General features: G+C 36.2%; 2 protein-coding genes and 1 long non-coding RNA gene across 9 annotated transcripts; 2 read left to right on the top strand and 1 right to left on the bottom strand.

Annotated features, from left to right (window-relative positions):
- Positions 1–2,634: 2,634 nt before the first annotated feature.
- On the bottom strand, positions 2,635–9,752 carry LOC103868508. Of its 3 annotated transcripts, none has more exons than XR_004457955.1 (5): positions 7,139–9,752; positions 6,795–7,053; positions 4,891–4,976; positions 4,689–4,806; positions 2,635–4,593 (listed from the first exon to the last, which is right to left on the bottom strand). It is a non-coding gene; the product is annotated as an uncharacterized LOC103868508 (long non-coding RNA). The 3 variants fall into 3 exon arrangements; XR_004457956.1 differs by having other exon boundaries at positions 4,891–4,984; positions 6,831–7,053; XR_004457957.1 differs by having other exon boundaries at positions 6,831–7,053.
- Positions 9,753–9,985: 233 nt separating this feature from the next.
- On the top strand, positions 9,986–16,664 carry LOC103868507 (coatomer subunit beta'-2). Of its 4 annotated transcripts, none has more exons than XM_009146601.3 (25): positions 9,986–10,211; positions 10,531–10,551; positions 10,639–10,700; positions 10,900–10,954; positions 11,161–11,197; positions 11,306–11,631; positions 11,734–11,865; positions 11,958–12,106; positions 12,261–12,329; positions 12,622–12,772; positions 12,864–12,929; positions 13,090–13,278; positions 13,404–13,544; positions 13,674–13,748; positions 13,844–14,020; positions 14,104–14,195; positions 14,281–14,397; positions 14,664–14,778; positions 14,868–14,939; positions 15,129–15,325; positions 15,408–15,501; positions 15,592–15,698; positions 15,789–15,918; positions 15,989–16,206; positions 16,298–16,664. In XM_009146601.3, the coding sequence occupies exons 1-24, from the start codon at positions 10,209–10,211 to the stop codon at positions 16,160–16,162; spliced, it is 2,751 nt and encodes a 916-aa protein (XP_009144849.1). In that variant the 5' UTR covers positions 9,986–10,208; the 3' UTR covers positions 16,163–16,206; positions 16,298–16,664. The 4 variants fall into 4 exon arrangements, with proteins under 4 accessions (XP_009144849.1, XP_009144848.1, XP_033146856.1 ...); XM_009146600.3 differs by having other exon boundaries at positions 15,986–16,206; XM_033290965.1 differs by having other exon boundaries at positions 15,789–15,924.
- A 230-nt stretch (positions 16,665–16,894) lies between these two features.
- On the top strand, positions 16,895–18,995 carry LOC103868506 (nuclear pore complex protein NUP50A). 2 transcript variants are annotated; one of them, XM_009146599.2, is made up of 3 exons: positions 16,944–17,015; positions 17,099–17,201; positions 17,452–18,995. In XM_009146599.2, the coding sequence occupies exon 3, from the start codon at positions 17,489–17,491 to the stop codon at positions 18,773–18,775; it is 1,287 nt and encodes a 428-aa protein (XP_009144847.1). In that variant the 5' UTR covers positions 16,944–17,015; positions 17,099–17,201; positions 17,452–17,488; the 3' UTR covers positions 18,776–18,995. The 2 variants fall into 2 exon arrangements, with proteins under 2 accessions (XP_009144846.1, XP_009144847.1); XM_009146598.3 differs by lacking the exon at positions 17,099–17,201 and having other exon boundaries at positions 16,895–17,015; positions 17,452–18,978.
- The last annotated feature ends 1,093 nt before the right edge of the window (positions 18,996–20,088 follow it).

Below are 20,088 nucleotides of genomic sequence, written 5' to 3'. Positions count from 1 at the left end.
ATTTAATATTTCAGTCGGTTCCAAAGAAGAAGAGACGTTTGGTCGGTTTGGGTCGTCCCTCCCGGTCGGCTGCTCCTTCTTCTGCACCACCGCACTATGTTGATCCAGAAGTACTTACGGCTCAGTTGAAGGACAAGGATGATCGCATATCTGCGTTGGAGACCCAGATGGCAGCTCAACAGGCGGGCTATGAGACACAGAAGAGGCTGAACGAGCAAATGATGGAGATGATGAAGAGGATGTACCCGAACGAGGTGTTCCCGAACATTCAAGACCCGTAGTTTTTTTTTTTTCAAAAACTCGGAATGTTTTATTTTTATTTGTACAACTTTGAATATTATCTAATATGTTTTCAATTTTAATTTTATATTTTCGAATTTAAATTTCAAAAACTTTAATTTAAAAAAAAAAAAAATTTAAAAATTAATTTTTTTCGAAATTCTGAGGAAATGCACCCTCGGAAATTTCCGACGAACATTTCCTCGGAATAAGTCGTCGGAATATACCGAGGGACAGTTCCTCGGTATTTTCCGAGGGCAAGATTCCTCAGAATTTTTCGACGGCCACGTTCCTCGGAAATTCCTGATGAAAATTCCGAGGAACGTTTCGTCGGAACTTCCGAGGATTGGACCATCGGAAAATCCATCGAAATATTCCGAGGAAGTCGTCCCTCGGTATATTCCGAGGACTTTTCCGACGAACTGGTTGTCTTCGGAGTTTCCTCGGAAATTAGTTTCCTCGGAATTCCGTCGGAAATTTCCGAGGGATTTCCGAGGAATAATGAATTTCTGAGGAGTTTTTTCCGAGGGATTGTTTCGTCGGTATGTCGTCGGAATACTGTTATTCCGACGACATACCGACGATTTTTTCCCTCAGTATGCCGCTGTTTTCTTGTAGTGCTAGATCAAACTCCCGATTACTATCAAATACTTAGTGTATAATTTAGGTTCTACACATACCACAAGAACTAGGCAAATAGATAAAGCGGAGAAGATTGACATTTTGAGTACAAAGCACATGCAAATGGGAAGATTCAATTATCTCTTACACCTTGCGTTGAACCTACCTGCCCTATCGCCATTACTAATATCCCAGGAAGCTCATGCTATTTGATCTGCAAATGGAAAACTTTAATATCGACTTTCTCCAGAGCAACAATATAATAGAAATTAACAATGATGCAATAAAAGGGTAATACTAACTGATGAAGGAGAAAAGAGAAGAAACCCACATATGTGTTGGCTAATACATGCATTAATTACTCAGAAACAGACAATCAAAAATGGTTTCTTTCTTTGGTTTCAATCGAAATACTTATAAAAAAATAAACAGAGATCAGAAAGTCACTGAACTAAAGTTGATCGCAAACACAATCTAATGAGTCCCTAAATCAAAGCTACGGTTTATACACTCGAGTGTACATGCTCCGTGTACACACTCCGGTGTACATGCTCGAGTGTATATGCTCCGGTGTACATGTCTGAGTCTACACGATCCGGGGTACATGATAGTATACATGCTCTGGTGTACATGTCCGAGTCTACACGCTCTGGGGTACATGATTCGAGTGTACAAGCTCGAGTGCACATGCTCATGTAGTCATGTATACACACTCTGGTGTACATGCTCTAGTGTACAAACTATGTTGTAGAAGCTCAAGTGTACACATTCCAGAGTACACGCTCCGGTGCACGTTCCGGTGTACATGCTCAAGTGTACACACTCCGGAATACATGCTCCAGTGTACATAGGGGCGGACCCATCAATAAATTTGATTGTGTTCAAAAAGATTCAAAGGGTTTTTGGTGGTAGTCGAATCCATGTTTTTATGGGGCCAGAAGTCATAATTTACCAACTATGCTACCTAACTTTTGACAATTACATATACAAAAGCAACATATTATCATTTTTTTGTGGTGTTAGGTGACCCCACTAGTCATACGGTGGGTCCACCCCTGGGTGTACATGCTCGACAGTACATGCTCCGGAATTTGTCTTACATAATACTTGAGAAGATAATATTATTTCCATCTAGTAAACCTACTTATAGAAAAAACTAGTAGTATTCCGGCGCTACGCGCCGGGTTCGTATGTTTTGTTCGAATGTGAAATATTTTTATGCGGCTTAGGGAAATATCATTATTGTAAGAACCTACTAAATCTAAATTCTGCATATATTTTGTCAATTTTGATTTGCCAACTTTTTACTGTTAATTAATTTGAATCTAAAAGAAATATGATTAAAATGAAATCATAGAAAAATGTAAGCTATTCCGCTTGATTTTCATGGGATCGTAGTTCTATTAGTCAGAGCATACCTTGTCAAGGCCAAAGCTGCAGCTTGAACCCCATCAATTTGGTGGATTTAATAAAAAATCTTTGTTTTGATTGTATATATTATTTTGGTTTCCACCATTTTCTTTTTAATTCTCTTTAACTTATGTTTAGTAGTAAAAAGTTCAGTGTGGTTCATTGTAATATTTTTTATTTGTGAAATATGAAAGCAATATAAAATTTAAATTTCCTACTTTTTTGTTCTTATGCATTTTTTATTTTATTCTGAAAATTTATATACTTTGAGTTATATTTTATTTTATTTTTATTTTATTTTATTTTTATTTTTATTATTGTTTATTTTTTATATTATATATTTTTATTATGTATTAATCTTTAACTATGGTTATTAACCTTTTTCTTGTTAATTCCTTTAACTTTGATTTTGCTTACCAAATGAACATTTTTTTCATGCGATTCATTTTTTTAATTGATTTGGATTTTATAAAACATGTTAAGCAATATTATAAATGAATTTCTCTTCTTTTAGTTTTTATTAGTTTTTATTGATTTCATATTTATTTTATTAAGTATTTTGTCTAAATTTATTATTTTTTAACTAAGCTTTTCACCAAGCTCAGATTATGATTGTCATAAAATAATCATTTTTGTTTGTTTTGTTTTGTTATTTTTATTTTCGAAACAAAACTAAAATGTTTTGATTGTGTATTAATATTTAATTATTATTTTCTTTCTCTTTTTATAATTATCTTCTCCACATAGCCAACCTGAGTCAGTAAAAGTAAGAGCATGTACAACAGGGGTTTTTAATAAATCCTAAAGTACAAATCCTTCACTATTAACCATATAATATTAATATTAAACTCATATTGCTTAAGGATCAATCCTTTCCTAAAAAATTTTTTGCGTGAATCCTTGTTGACGTGGCAGTTGAGTTTTGTCTATCGCGTGAAGGGTTTTTCTGGTTCGTGTCATTTGTAGTGGAGAGGAGAAAAAAAAGTTTGTCTCTGCGATTGGCGATTCGCTCTCTCCGGGTAGGGTTGATGAATCGACGGGTTGTTATGTTCTTTCTCCTCTGATTCTTTGGATTTACATAGGGTTTCATGTGGTTTTCTTCGCAAATTAGGTTACGGAATTGGGGATTAGGGTTTTCAATCGAATCGGGTTTCATCACGATTTATGTTTCAATCGATTTTGGGTATCTTTCGTTTGTAATAAAGGTTTCAAATCGATAGAGGTATCATTCGATAGGAGTTTAATAGGGTTTTGAATCGGATTAAATTTTGAAAGTCTTGTGTTTAAAAATGATACCAGAAACATATTACCAATTGATGAATGATTTGATCGAAAATATTTGGAACAAATTTGGTGATGAAAACTAATAATTGTTGTATTTCATATTTAATCATGTATTAAATAAATATTTCAATTTAATAAATAAATATTTCAATTTAACATGTTTTGATTTTTTTTTTTAAAATTAAAAATATTTTCAAATTTATTATTTTTTTATTCTTAAGGATTCCTAATGAATAACACCATTGGACATAATTATTTGATTAGAATCCTTAATTATTTAGAAAAAAAAATAATATAATATACCTAAGGATTCCAATGGTGAGTACACCATTGGAGATGCCCTAAGTTAATGCAAACTCACGTCTGGTTTTGTATACAACTAAAATAGTAAGGTGTCCTATATTTGTTGTTTAATCAAAAGAGAAGCTACATCTACTATTCCAAAAATTTATGATGATGAATCAAGTATTGGAAATTAAAAAAATTAAACAATTTTAGGAATATGTAATAGCTAGAGCCGTAAAAAATTCCTACAGTAATGAGATCAACGTATTTATATATGATATAAGTATATAACCAAGCAAACTAAAAAGACGACAATCTATATAATGTAGAAAAATTATTGACTCAAACTTAGCACGTTCAGTGTGGAATTGGTTCTTCACCTATATTAATATTGTCATGGATCTCTATGGTTGGAGATCTCAGGCTCTGTGGTATCCTTTCGGGTGCTAAAAATGCATCAGGTTGGGCAGGTAGTACTGCTGACTCAGCCATGCTTCCTTCAAAAATTGGAGCAGTGTTACTTCATGTGGTATTATGTGAACCACTGCTCCCCATCACATGAGAGGGTTAATAGTGAGAGTCACAGCATCCAGAATATCATTTCCAGGGTAGTCACCACCTCCTTGTAAGCAAAGCTTTAATGATGAAGCATTGGTCCGTCAGTTTTCTCAATGTCATCGACTTGGCCAGTGCAGTGGAATTCTACCGTACCGCCTTTGCGTCCACAGATGAAAAAAAAATGAATGCATCATATAAGTTTAGAAAACAGAGACGAATAAATGCAGTCTAACTAAGTTAAGAGTACATACCTGAGGTGGTGAATTCACGACACAGACAATAAACTCCACAATTGTTGCTAACTCAATTTTCTGTACACCGCCATACTTGGAAGGAGTGGAGGAGCTATCAATGTCAGATCCACAAAACCTTGCAGAATTGTGTTGTACAGGGTATTGGTATAAGTACGCAAGTAGGAAGCAAGTTTTGTCAAAAGTTTTAGTTTGAATATACTTAGTCTTGTAGAAAGCTCTGGCTGGTTACACTTTCTTGGTAAAAGTAGAAATGTGTTCCGGAGGTTGCATTGAGGAAAAGGCGGCCTGCAATGCTGCGTAAAGTTAGCATGAAAGCTGTTATGATAATATAACTGGAAATAGACGAATATTAATTTTGGTTTTATGTTCGTTGCAACAAAGACCTTAGGCTCCACAACACTACGCACTTATGTCTCATGGAACAGACTAACAATGATATCAAACACACTTACGCACACAGTGGTTGCTCTGCAGAGTTGGTACCAGTTAAAACCAAGTAACGTAAAACACCATAACTTAAATCAAAGAACTGTTTTTAGCAGAGATTTTCAACCTGGAAATTTGTTGGGGTCAAAAACGGTCACGACGGAATTAAAATCCGAAAAATCCTCGGAAATCGTATTTCCGAAAAAGATAGTAAAAAGAAAGATATAATTTTCGTAAAAAATAATCAATACGAAGTTTTTACGAAGAATTATCCTTGAAAGCTCGAAATAGACAACTCAAGCTAGATCATGGCAAAACTACCGCGCATGCACGCTATCCGGTCGCTACGTAGCAACCAAGTCCAAGCCAAAGCTCGGTCGCTACGTAGCGACCAAGCGTCCGTTCCGCTCGGTCGCTACGTAGCGACCGAGCTCGAGCCAAGACTCGGTCGCTACGTAGCGACCGAGCCCGAGCCAAGCTCGGTCGCTACGTAGCGACCGAGTCACGTAGCGACCGAGTCACGTAGCGACCGAGTCACGTAGCGACCGAGCGTCCGTTCCGCTCGGTCGTTATGTAGTGACCGAGCTCGGTCGCTACGTAGCGACCGAGCGCTCGTCCCGCTCGGTAGCTACGTGGCGACCGAACTCAAGCCACAGTTCGGTCGTTGCGTAGCGACCGGGCTCTTCCGAACATCGATACGACACTAGTCCAAACCTTCAAATGCTATCTCCCGATGACCGTAGCGAGTTCAGTCTATGTTTTCCGCTATTCTAAATCATCGATCAAACTTTGCGGATTAAAAACCGCGGAAAGTTCGTTCTTTATCGAAAGAAATCGTAATAAACGTGTCGAGTCGGAAGACGGCCCATAGGGACCTAAGACACGACTCGAGGTCCATCCTACGATTTCTTAACCAAAGGCCCGTAAGCCGCAACACGGTTTACGCTTGGTCCATAATGAAGGATAAATGTCAAGTTTCCGCGGATAAATACGGAAGTTTTGAAGATAATTGTGAAGATCGGGAAAAACGGAATATCTCCATTTTTATGCTATGACGGCTTAAGGGCAGAAGAGTAAAAGCGTAAACCAACCTTGGAGCTAGTATATAAGGAGTCCTAGGCGAGGAGCATAAAAAGAACTTTTTCAGAGCAAACTTAGCACTTAGAGCAATTTAGGCAATTTTCCGTTTTTGTTATTTCGAGCTGCGACTCAATTAGGTTTAGCCGTCTTAGGGTTGCTAGAACTAGGAATCTCGCCGACAGCTCTCGAGCCCAGGCTTATACCTTGTTGTAAACGCTCATACACAGATTCAGAATAAGATCTACTTTGCTCTCTTTTTTCGATTTCTTATTCTTATCTTTGTTATTCTCGTGTTCTGATTGCTTGACGTGTGATAATTAGCAGATATCCAGGTCCTCTGGGAAATTAGGGTTTTCTTAGTTTCTTTATTTAAACGGAAATCGACAGTGCGAATTTCGGTTCCCACAAAATTTAATTGGTAAACCATTATAAGTTTGAACAGTCTGGTTCTCATTATTAAAGGTGGTTTTGATGCCTTTTATTTTCCCACAAATTGTCTAAAAGAAACAGTGGAAACAATGGTAGAGAAAGAATGTGTGAGAGAAACAGTGAAATTAATATAGGTAATACTTGAAAAGGATGGAAATAAAATCAGACCTGGAAAAAAAAATCTGTGTTGGTGTTGGCCAAAACCATAAGGTGTTAGTAATTGCAAAACCCAAAACTCTCCACTGGAATCGGTTTCAGCGACCTCAACAAACACGGTTTGCTCCGTAAATCTAATAGAAACATGGATTTCTCCAAACCGGAAGTAAGGGTTGCTCCTTCATATGAAATACAAAACATTAAGCTAGATACTTCATTTTTTTAAGGTGTTGAATAGTTGCACATTAATTGATTCCTGGATTTGTCTATCCTGAGAAGAAAAAAAGAATATAACATTGATATACTGCAAATAAAAATAGGAACCATCATAAGCATATCAATACCCATCAGCTCACCTCTTTTCATTACTTTATTGGCTTCCGAGAAACACATAGGCATCTTGCCTGAACTGACTGTTTGTAGCCGCCTCACTCAAATCAGAGAAATAAAACTGAGAAATTGCCAACTATCGTCCATTAAAAGAGAACATGGGCGATATATTTATAGGTTTTATGAAAGTAAGGGAATTGCAGGGGGCTCTCAGAAGGTGTAGATATACACAAAATTAAGCTTTAAAATGTGTAATTAAAGAAGCAATGAAGAGGGGTGGTTGTGAGTTTAGTGGGATAACGTGATTAAAGGTCATAACTACATCGTTACATCGCAGGAGAAAGTGAAAGGGAATCGGTAGGCCTACAGTTTCTAAGAGATGAAAAAGATTATGGTTAAACCTGGCTACAACTTAAAAGCCTAGTTAAAATTAGTATAACAGTAATATAAAGACAAATTAAACGAAGCCCAAACGAAAATAAATCTATTTTTAAACAAAGACAAAACAATAGGCCCAGCCCGCTAGAAATAACAAAAGCATTTGAAATCAGAAAATAATTAACGTGCCACGTGTCAGAAAATGCCCCTCCCTCCTTGCTGATGTAGACACTTAAGGAGAGACAAAAGTCTCATTTATTGTATAAGACATGCAATGAACTGCGACGTGTTTCAGCAGTATGGATGCCCGATAAGAGAATAGTGTTCTGGAGACCCTAGACCAGATAAATTAGAGAAACCATTAAAACTATAAGACTGAAGATAAACAGAGCTCAAGGTTATAGATTGGGCTAGGCGTAAAATCCAGGACCAATGCAAAATCACCGGTCCGGTTCAGAAATCATCATTTCATTATATTTTCTGATTTTCTATGTATTTTTTTTATCTTATCATAAAACTTGCCTTAAAAAAAACGAAAAACTTCTAAACTTCTAAACATGATCTTGACAAGTTTGTTTCTGACTATACAATTCACATGGTAGCAAACTCTACTAACTTTGAACCCTCATTATGCAATAATAATACAAACTAATATGATAAGTGTGTGGTCAAAAACGCATAGATTTTGATTCAGAAATCATATTAAAGTAAATGGATAAGCAAACCATCCAGAGGAAAATAAGTTGTGTCTTTGTGATTCTCAGAAGCTTAACAAAATTAGAATCAAAGTTCTTTATTATTTATCTACACAAAAATAATAATGCTTTTACGCTTCAGACGTTAAGAACTTGTTTTCACATAAAGACAACAAAAAAACATTCACGGATCCAAAGGGCAAATTGCAAACTTGGCCACGACCCATATTGCCAATTTTTTCATGTGATTAAAGCTAAGCGATCAGATCCTCTTTCCATTATTCTTTTTCTCCTTGCTTAAGAATAGGTCTCTCAAGTCTAAATTTAGAAACTACAAAGATGAATTATTCCCTATCTTTAAATAACTTCAAATCTGGCTGGTTGAACATGGACATAGGGCGATGAAACAATTCCTCTACTCCTCTTCTAAATTTCAAATAATTAATATAAATAAATCTTATGGTTATTAAATTGTATAAATATTTTAAAATTAAATTTATCTTAAAATATTTGTGGTTATCTAATTTTTAGAATCATCCAGTAGAACTAAAATAGGAAATGAAAAAAAAACGACCACAATGGGAGTCTAGCCTAACTCTCTCGTTTGAGTCTCAAATACTTTTCACTAGTTTTGTAGTCAAGAAGATGAAATAAATTCAATTTTTTTTTACCTTTTAGGTGAAGGGTAAAATTATTACAGAGTCAATCAGAAAGATTATCTAAAACGTTAATCTAAAATGGAATTTTTGTAGTTTGATGGTTATGAGATTTTCATGTTGGTGAGATATCAGATAAACTTCATCTACAGTGAGGTAAAGTCAACTTAGTCTCAATGATTATATTCTTTGAATTGTGTAGCTTTTCCCTTGCCCTTTCTACTGGATTCACCAACACAATTTAAAAGTTAACAAGAAGTTTAATGATTTAAATTATCAGATTCTTAATGGTGATGATTAATCGTTTGTTTCTCACTTGGAGTGATTGGCTTCTCAAGCTTCTTTTGAGCTCAAACACGGTATCGATCTCCGTTTAAGTCATACCCATTTAAACTTTCATCCAATTAAGATATATCTGTTGTGTCTATATGCATAATACATATGTTATCTTTATTCTTATCGGATATGATTGAATCGTTTATGTCGTTATGACAACTTTACTTCAAACTTCCACATATAGGGAACCACAGTAGATTTATGCTAAATGAAATGGAGTATTATATATTATGTGGATATAATGTTGGGTTTTAGTGTTGCTCTTTTGCTGCTGTTGTTGTTGTTTATGATATTAGCTAAATTGGTACTTTATGTTTCAATATAAATGATGTTTTAAAGAGTTGTTTTTGTTTCACAGTATAATTTGTAGTCACATATTTAGGTTATTTTAGCATTATCAATGTATAACCAATTGTATTTTGGAAGAATTCAATTCATTATTTCGGAAGATAGATCATTCATCGCTAGAAAAGTTATTTCATAGCGGCATAAAAAATGCCTATAAAGACCTATGTTTTAATCAAAATAAATTAATCTTAGATTATATTGTTAGTGCTGATTTTGAGAAAAAGTAAAGACTTTTAACATGTGTGCACTAATGCAAAACCATAATATGATCCATTCACTCTCTATCATTAGTCGGATGATATTCCAAATTCAGATCAGACAGCATGGTAGTTAGTTCACTCTGTAACACTGAATGTGTTCCTCCAAAAACGGACTTATTTTCGGATAAAATCACCTCTATAAATGAGTTATCCTCGATTAAGTTTATTAATAAATACAATCGGGGCTGTTGACAAGAAAATAAAATACAAAAGGCCTATGAAGAGCCCAACTGGTAGTGGTTATTTCGTAATATCTTACTCATCTGCTCACTCATTCATAATTGTCGAGCAAAAAAAACTGAGAGATTCCTTTTTATGAACTAGACTAGATAGACGTTGTTCGTCCATCGATCTCCGATTTGCAGATTTCAGCGATTATTCGAGATCCGAAGGGCACAGCTTCCTTCCGCCTAATCTGTAAACATGGTGAGTAGTGTAAATCTTTCCTCTCTTCAGATCTCGAGTTAATCTGTCTATCTCGATTTCCTGTATATTTTCCTCTGTTATTGTGAGTGAGAGATCGTGTAGTAATCTCAGATCGCTTGTTTCGCTTCGATTTGTTTAAAATCTGATATTTTAAATCGATTGTACTCTGTCTCTCTTTGAAGTAAGGATCATGGCCGAAGGATCTGGAATTGTTTCAGTTGGGTTTTAGGATTTTGGTAAAGTTTGTGTGTTTTGAATTCACGAATGTGTGTTAGTACTGACTGTTTACTGGTTTCTCTGTCTTTTTTTGTTGGAACAGCCTCTCAGACTCGAGATCAAGGTACTGTTGTTTTTACTATTTGGATTTCTTTTAGTAGGCTGTGTTTGATATAATTCGATTTGCTTTTTTTTTTTTTTTCTGGATCAGAAAAAGTTTGCTCAAAGATCTGAGAGAGTCAAATGTGTGGATCTGCATCCTACAGAACCATGGTACTTTTCAAGCTTTAGTTCTGTATCTTTGTTTCTTTATGTTTGTTCATATTTTTTTCCTTGTAGTGATTGAAAGACAATTTTCAACCACTTGGTATCCTTGGTTTTTGTGGAGAGTTACACCATTTTCGTTGCTTTTATAGGGTTTTTTACCTTTGTTTCATGAATGGAAGGAACCTGATATCACATTATCTTGCAGGATTCTAGCAAGTTTATACTCTGGAACCTTGTGTATTTGGAACTACCAGACACAGGTCGGTGAATAATTTGATTTCCTTTTTCTATGCACTTTGTTTTTCAATGAACTAATTTGTGATAAGCTAGAATGACCAAAAGTGCAACTGAAAGATTATTTTCCCTCTGTATTCTGTGAGGTTTCAGTGTCTTCTCATATACTTGTAGTCTGCTTTTATGATTCATGGAACTTATTCTAATCTGAATCTTGCTTGATAATCTGTAGGTGATGGCAAAGTCTTTCGAGGTGACCGATTTACCAGGTATAAATTTTTCTTTCTTCTCCTTCTTTAGTTTTTCTTTTTGTATGTACTTATGTAGTCTTGTCGTGTTTGTTGCTTATGCTGATTTTTTTTATTATGACTTTTCAGTTCGGTCAGCTAAGTTTATAGCACGAAAGCAATGGGTTGTGGCAGGAGCTGATGATATGTACATCCGTGTATACAATTACAATACTATGGATAAGGTTAAAGTGTTTGAAGCTCACTCAGACTACATTAGATGCGTGGCTGTTCATCCAACCCTTCCATATGTGCTATCATCTTCTGATGATATGCTCATAAAGCTTTGGGACTGGGAAAAAGGTTGGGCTTGCACTCAGATATTCGAGGGGCACTCGCACTATGTGATGCAAGTCACATTAAATCCAAAAGACACCAACACTTTTGCCAGTGCATCACTTGATCGCACCATAAAGGTGCTGAAATCGTCTATGCTTGTTATTTGATTATGGCTTAGTCCACATAAGGTTCTAAGAAGTGGTAGCTCATTCTATATTTACATGCTTGCTCATCTTCAGATCTGGAATCTTGGTTCTCCAGACCCAAATTTTACATTGGATGCCCATCAGAAAGGAGTTAACTGTGTAGACTATTTCACTGGTGGTGACAAGCCCTATTTGATTACCGGCTCTGATGATCACACTGCTAAGGTCTGCTTCTTGTTCACTACTCTGATAGATGATACATTTCTACTGGACATTATGTGCGTTCAGGTTATTTACAAGTTTTGTTTCGTAATCAGGTCTGGGACTATCAAACAAAAAGTTGTGTCCAGACCCTGGACGGGCACACACACAATGTTTCTGCCGTATGTTTCCATCCAGAGCTTCCAATTATAATCACAGGTTCGGAAGATGGTACCGTTCGCATTTGGCATGCAACTACGTACAGGTATTATAATCTTAACATCTTTTTTTAGTTGGAATTTAACAATTTAATTCTTCTTGTATGCCTACTGGCTTCTTTACCTTGCCGTCATTACCATTTCTTATATTGTCTTTCCGTTTGTAGTCTAAATTTACTATTGTCTGCTTTTTTCTTGCAGGCTAGAGAACACATTAAATTATGGCCTCGAGAGAGTTTGGGCCATTGGCTACATTAAAAGTTCACGCCGGTGAGTTTTTGGATTTTCGCTCTCTCCTATAATGCATTCCTTTCATTTAAGACGAGAAATTGACCTTACTAATAACTAGAGTAGATGTTCTCTCTCGGTTGATACTAAAACATCATTCATTGAATCTGTGCTTCTGGCGTTCAATTTATTGACACACTTGTGGTTGTTTTTGCTCTTCCTAACTTCGACTATATGTAAAGATTAAAGTTCTTAGATACTGAAAGTTTACTTGTTTTAGTACTCCAATGAGTTGTCCTGCAAAACCATAAACTTTATTGTTTTAACTTCACAGGGTTGTGATTGGATATGATGAAGGAACAATCATGGTTAAACTTGGACGAGAAATTCCTGTCGCTAGCATGGACAATACCGGAAAAATCATATGGGCTAAGCATAATGAAATTCAAACTGCGAACATCAAAAGTATTGGTGCTGGTTACGAGGTATAGGCCGTACTTGTAACTACTGTGCCATAGGATGACCTATATGTTCATTTGTTTGCCTGATGTTGTTATCCCTTTTTCTCTATCTTAGGTTACTGATGGAGAGAGATTGCCCTTGGCTGTTAAAGAGCTGGGGACTTGTGATCTTTATCCACAAGTGAGTGTTACTAGCAGCAATTAGTTCAATGGGGTTTGTGATGTTTTGGGCTATTATATAATTCATTTGGATAAAAAAATTCGTTAAGAAGTTTGATTTTCAGAATACGTACTTGTTCTCGCCTTATCTCAGTCTCATATGTGGCTATTCTGACTCTCAGAGCTTGAAGCACAATCCGAATGGGAGGTTTGTCGTAGTCTGTGGAGACGGGGAGTATATAATCTACACGGCTCTGGCTTGGAGAAATAGGTCATTTGGTTCTGGACTTGAATTCGTTTGGTCGTCTGAGGGGGAGTGTGCGGTTAGAGAAAGCTCATCAAAGATCAAGACGTTTAGCAAAAATTTCCAGGTTCGTATTCGCCTTCTGTCTGTTCTAAGACGTTTTGTTAGAAGATGTTTCTATGGTTATTATCGTTACTTCTCATGGAGATGGCTATTTTTGGATCTGGCTCATTTACAAAATAATGTTTTCAGGAGAAAAAGAGTATCCGCCCTACTTTCTCAGCTGAGAAGATCTTTGGGGGAACCTTGTTAGCTATATGTTCAAGTGACTTCATCTGTTTTTATGACTGGGCTGAATGTAGGCTGATTCAACGTATTGACGTCACTGTAAAGGTATCCTGGTTAACTTTTCTCAGTTTGTTATGAGAAGTTTAATTCAACACATTTGATATCACCTTCAGATGGAGGTTGCCCTCGTTTGTTTTTTTCCTTATTCTTATTTTTGCTATGTAACGTTTGCAGAATCTTTATTGGGCTGACAGTGGTGATTTATTAGCCATTGCTAGTGACACGTCATTCTACATCTTGAAATACAACGTGAGGATCCTGTCCAGTAACACTCTTAATCTGTGAATTTCTCTATACAATTCTTAGACTGTCCAAGCTCTTACTATTGTTTTCCTGTTTTACAGCGCGACTTAGTTTCTGCACATTTTGATAGTGGAAGATCAACTGAGGAAGAAGGTGTTGAGGATGCATTTGAGGTTCTCCATGAGAATGATGAACGTGTTAGGACAGGTCTATGGGTTGGTGACTGTTTCATCTACAACAACTCTTCTTCAAAGCTTAACTATTGTGTCGGAGGCGAGGTATTCTGCATATATCTTGGTTACTTTATTTGACTGTTGTTATGAACAGACTTTGATGATATTTGCTAAAATCTTAATATCAGGTAACTACAATGTATCATTTAGACCGCCCAATGTATTTGTTGGGCTATCTCGCAAGTCAAAGTCGGGTGTTCCTGGTTGACAAAGAATTCAAGTAAGTGCCTAGATTTGGTGTGTTTATTTCAGATTGATTTTGGAAGTTTCTGATGTCTATCCTCCTGTTCTTTTTTGGGATGCAGTGTAATAGGATACACCTTACTGCTAAGCTTGATTGAGTACAAGACTCTTGTGATGCGAGGTGATCTAGACAAAGCTAGTGAAATCTTACCTACAATTCCCAAAGATCAGCATAACAGGTAATTGTTGTCAATTAGTATCTAAACTTCTATGCAGTGTTCTTTCCTCAGCCACTTGATCTCGGGCTGTGTGATGTCTTTGGTAGTTTAAACATTCATATCTACTCTTTTTATTTATTTTTGAAGGGATATTATGATTACTTACTCTTAGAGAATTGTCGTGTCTAGATCTGCTCACTCTAATGTTTAACATAGCTACACACCTAACAATGGTTGTTTCCTTAATGTTTCTCTGTATTTATTTCGGCGAATTTTCTACTTGTTAGTGTTGCTCATTTCTTGGAGTCACGAGGAATGATTGAAGATGCTCTGGACATTGCAACCGACCCTGACTACAGATTTGAGTTGGCCATACAACTGGGTAGACTTGAAATTGCGCAGGTGTGATATAATGTGATGCTGAATAAAATGTGTTTTTAATTCTTTTATATTGGCGATATACTAATGTATTTTCGATTCTATGGATGTAGGAAATAGCTGTAGAAGTACAGAGCGAGTCTAAGTGGAAGCAATTAGGAGAGTTAGCCATGTCCTCTGGGAAGGTATATCTTTCTCTCTTCACATTTCTTTCTAGCGTTTTGTAACGTTAATAGAAAGACAAAAACTTTCGAGTGAATGTTATATCAGTTGAGTAAAGAGAGCAGTATTATCTTAAAATAGTAAAATATCTGTTTCATATCTGATGTGCAGATTTGCATCTAACTCCTTTCGTTTCTATGTCATGACCACAGCTGAAATTGGCAGAGGAATGCATGAAGTATGCGATGGATTTGAGTGGTTTGTTACTGCTTTATTCTTCTCTGGGAGATGCTGAAGGCGTGTCAAAACTTGCAACACTTGCTAAAGAGCAAGGGAAGAACAATGTCGCCTTTCTTTGCCTATTCATGCTGGGTAAATTGGAAGATTGTTTGGAGTTATTAGTGGAGAGGTAATTCATTAGTAGTGTTTGGAGAATCGAATTCGTGCACCTTTTTGGTTATCTGTGTGTGTGACAATGATTCTTTATACAGTAACCGGATACCAGAAGCTGCTCTGATGGCAAGATCATATCTTCCGAGCAAAGTATCTGAGATAGTAGCTCTGTGGAGGAAAGATCTGAGCAAGGTTATCTTTTTGAAAAAGCTTTATTGCTAGTGTATTGTGGATTTGTGGTCAAGGATATGGTTTAAAGTTGAGTTTTCACTTGTAAAACAGATTAATTCAAAAGCAGCAGAATCTTTGGCTGATCCTGAGGAGTACTCAAATCTGTTTGATGATTGGCAAGTAGCTCTTTCCGTCGAAACAAAAGCTGCAGAGACAAGGTAATCACGCTGTGTATCACTTGTACCTAGTGCATCCTCCGCATGATTACACAGAGAGATACTTAGACCTCGATTATTCTTGGTCTACAGGGGAGTTTATTCAGCTGCAGAAAACTATCCTGGCTATGCTGATAGATCTTCCGTGACCCTGGTGGAAGCCTTTAGAAACTTGCAAGTTGAGGAAGAGGAATCATTTGAAAATGGAGACATGGATCATGAGGTTAATGTAAGTGACTTATATACTTCCAGCGCTGAGTTATCCTGAGCTTTGTTGTTGTTTTACGTAGCAGGAGGTAGTAGCAGAAGAAAATGGAGAAGAAGAAGAAGAAGAAAAGAATGATGAGGAAAAGCATGAAGAAGGAGTAGTTGTTGATGGTGACTCAACCGATGGAGCAGTGCTTGTTAATGGAAGTGAGGCTGATGAAGAGTGGGATACGAATAATGAAGGAAACCCATCAGCTTAATAGCAAGTCGTTGCAAGGCCAATATCTGAAAATTTTGTCTTGAGGTGGATTAATTTGATTCCCTGAAGATAATAGCATCCTTCATTGCAAAACCTGACTTGGGATCTTTCTGGTTTCTTTGTGTTTGTTTTGCAGTGAGCATAAGGAGAATGGCCAAAGTTGAAGCAACAATGGTGGTGAGGTGACAAAGTTTCTATTCTGAACCACATGGCTCAAATATTCGAGCAGCATGGAACCAGATTCATTGAAGAGTGTTTGATACCCATTGTAATAAGAAGTTTTTGAGGATTTAGATGAAAGGAGAGAGAGAGTTGCTCAAAGGAAAATGCTAGTAGTGTTTCTTGTTTGTCTCTTTTGCACTGAGAGGGAGATTCGTTAGTATTACTATTTATTACACATGGTTTTGGTTTATCTTACAAATTAGTTAAATTTTATTACCTTGCATGTAATATGATTTGTTTTATTTTTGTCGTTGTTGCAAAATATGATTTACTATCTATTATTAAAGTTTGCCAATCTTTCTGATTGTTTATTCTTGCGGTTTTGTTGTAGTTGTTTCATGTTCTAGCAAAAGTTTTGAACCTCGGATTGAGTTCAGTAGAAGCTGAAGCAATGAGAGAAACCAAAAATTCATTTTTCAATAAGATAACTATAATCTTTAAAAATCGATTTACATGTATTTTCTTGAAAAAAATGGAAAAGTATGTACCTAGAGTGCAAATTCCAATAATAATAATAATAAATTCACACATACATACGTTGGTAAAATAAAAATATCGAGGAAGAAGTCCTTCTTTCTAGTGTTAAGCTCTTTCTCTCTTCGTATCTGACCTCTTCGCTCCTCCGGCATTAGGTAAGTCCTTGTCATTTTTACCCTTCGCGAGTCACTTTCGTCGAATCTGAGGCGGTTTCTTGGAAATGATATTTTTCTCTCAGGGTTTTAGATTCTAGGGTTTTCACATCCTCGCTAATTTCTTGATTGGGCGTTGGGATTAAGCGGTATTGCTTGAGATTTTCGGAACCAGTAGGAGCTTTGAATGTAATCATCCCCTTTGATTTTCGAATCGAAAATTGGTTCATCATCTAGGGTTTTGATTGGACGAACAGTTTATAGATTGAACAGTATTATTATTGGCGGTACATGTCTTCATTTTCTCTAATAATTACATGGAAGAAGCTTAGATGTGTTCTAGCACTTGTGGATAATATATATTCACAAGACTGTATTTGGTTCTCTGTTTTTATTTTATATATATATATATATATTTTTTTTCTTGTGTATTTTGTAGGTAGTTTACAAGTATTCTCTCCAACAACACTTCTCAAATGGGAGGAGACTCAGAAAACGCTCACCAACCTTCTAAAAAGAGAGGTGCTTTGAAGCAGCTGTCACGTGAGAATCCAGATGCTGATGATGATGATATTGGTTCAGCTGAACTTGAGAGTGGCACTTTCAAGAAGGCCAGTGATGAGGTGTTGGCCACCAGACGAATTGTCAAAATCAAGCGCAAAGAGCCATCACCAGCTGCAGCTTCCAACCCATTCGCTGGAATTCAATTGCTCCCTACTGCACCTGCTTCGGGAACAAATGCTCCTCTGGCTGAGTCTAAAGTGGCTCCTGCTGAAGCTGTAGTTGAGGACAACCAAAAGGCAGTTGATGCTGAAGACGGCGATGAAGTTGACAGTAAGAAGGTTGATGTCAAAGAGGAAGAGTCTGAAAAGACTAAAGATAAGGATGTTGATGATAATCAGTGTGGAAAGACATCTGAGGACCAAGTCACTGATGCTGGTGTAGACCAGACGGTCTCGGGTGTTAGCGTAGCTGTAGAAGGAGCAGATCAAACTGAGGATCATGTTGAGAAGGAATCAGGAGGTGATCAGACTGTGATAAAAGAAAAAAAAGGCGAAGCAAGCGTTGAAGCAGTTAAGAACGGTGATGATAATAATAATAACGGCTCTTTGAGTTCGTTCCAGCAGCACTCAAGTAGCAAAAACGCATTCACCGGACTTGCCGGCACACAGTCCTCTGGTTCTTCCTTCTCATTTGGTGTCGTTTCTCAGGATGGTAGTTCTGGACCTCTCTACGGCTTTGGCCTCGCAAACAGCTACAACACTTCTTCCCTCTTCGGTGCGTCTGGACCTTCCATTATCAAGAAGAGCGAAGGCACTGGGTTTCCTCCAAAGCAAGAGGTTTCCACAGAAACAGGAGAAGAGAACGAGAAAGTCGCCTTCTCAGCTGACTCGATCATGTTTGAATATCTTGATGGAGGGTGGAGAGAGCGTGGCAAAGGAGAAGTCAAGGTCAACGTCTCCAGCAATGGCGGTAAAGCAAGGCTGGTTATGAGAGCTAAAGGAAACTACAGGTTGATCCTAAACGCGAGTCTCTACCCGGAGATGAAACTTGCCAGCATGGACAAGAAAGGAATCACGTTCGCTTGTGTGAATAGTGAAGGCAGAGAAGGTCTCTCTACGTTTGCACTCAAGTTCAAAGATCCAACAATCGTTGAAGAGTTTCGTGTAGCTGTTGACAAACATAAAGAAAGTAAACCAGTAGAAACGGCTCCTCCGCTGAAGACACCTGAGAACTCTCCAACAGCTACAGATGCTGCCTGAAGAGAAAGGTAAAAGAAAAACACTGAAGAAACTCTCCTCTTTACCTTTTGTGTCTTTACTTTCAAGTAGTTGAATTTTGAGGCAGAGAAAACTAGAGATTCGAACAAGTTTGTTTGTTGTTGTTTTCATTTTAAACAGTTGTTGAGACTTTCTGGTTGGCATAAGACTTTAAAAAAATCTGCATCAAACCCTCTTTATATGAACCATTTGTTTCATATAATCCGCTTCCAGTTTCACAATTTGATCTGGTTTGTAAGGCTCCTTGTTTAAAAGATAGATTTACAGTTAGATCAGGACTAGACCGAAACAGAGTATGATCGGACCAGTCAACGAACTCTTATGGGGCTTCCAAATGTAGCTGTTGTATTCAGTTGGATTCTCGAGAGTTAGTGTTAATGTTTCTCATGAAGACAATAGCATGTTTCAAAATTTGTAGTTGGTATACAAAGGTTAGTTGTTCAAATGCCTCAATTACATTGTTTCACTTTCATTAACCTTTGATAATGTTGTTTTTTTCTTTGATAATGTTGTTTTTTTCTTCAGATTGAACAACATATATATTAGGACAAATCTCTCAAGTAATTTTTTTAAAGTTTTTGTCATAAAAATAACTTTCAATAAAAAAACCATAATAGTTTTTTTTTTTATTTTGAAAATTTTAATTTTAATTTTTAATTTTTAAAAATTTGAAACCATGTACTCAAAATCATATCTTTTAACTATAAACTCTAAAAGTTTAGAATAGTTAATCTTAGGGTATAAATGTATTTTTACTCTTTAATAAAACTTCTTTCGATTATTTTTCTCATTACTATATTTGTGACATAAAATTAAAAGCGCTATCTTAGAAAATTTTTCTATATTATTTTTATTCAGTTTATAAATTTGAATCCGACTTTTTTATATTTAACATTTATGTTGATACTTGTAAAACAATTCTATCGAAGTATGAAGTTGGTTGGGAAAAGAGCATTTTTCGATCCCTACTATTTGTATCGTATCTTTTTGTACCCAAACAAAAGATAAGTGTTAAATACGACCTAAACTAAAAAATAATTTGAATTGTAGATCTAAACTCTAAATCGTATGCATAAACCTACCTTAACTAACATCGCCTTAGTCAACCACTGTGCTACGACATTTTTATTGTCTCTTTATTAGATTGAAAACATCTATATTTCGATTTATATATTCTAATGGAAAATGATTTTTGTTTACAATTTTTATTAAGTACAAATTATAATTGCATCAATAGTTATCTAATTAGTTTTGTTTTATTTTTGCTTACAAATTTTATTTAGAGCTATTTTAAA

The sequence above is a fragment of the Brassica rapa genome, chromosome A05 (assembly GCF_000309985.2).
Source record: "Brassica rapa cultivar Chiifu-401-42 chromosome A05, CAAS_Brap_v3.01, whole genome shotgun sequence".
NCBI classification, from domain to species: domain Eukaryota; kingdom Viridiplantae; phylum Streptophyta; class Magnoliopsida; order Brassicales; family Brassicaceae; genus Brassica; species Brassica rapa.
Note: the sequence above shows the minus strand (reverse complement) of the source record. Positions and strands in the feature narration are given on the sequence as shown.

Bases quoted from the DNA above. Each gene is read 5' to 3' on its own strand.
- LOC103868506 (XM_009146599.2), top strand. From the start codon at position 17,489: ATGGGAGGAGACTCAGAAAACGCTCACCAACCTTCTAAAAAGAGAGGT.
- LOC103868507 (XM_033290964.1), top strand. The intron at 14,398-14,663 runs GTAATTGTTGTC...TCTACTTGTTAG, and splicing joins CCCAAAGATCAGCATAACAG to TGTTGCTCATTTCTTGGAGT. The intron at 14,940-15,128 runs GTATATCTTTCT...TCATGACCACAG, and splicing joins TAGCCATGTCCTCTGGGAAG to CTGAAATTGGCAGAGGAATG.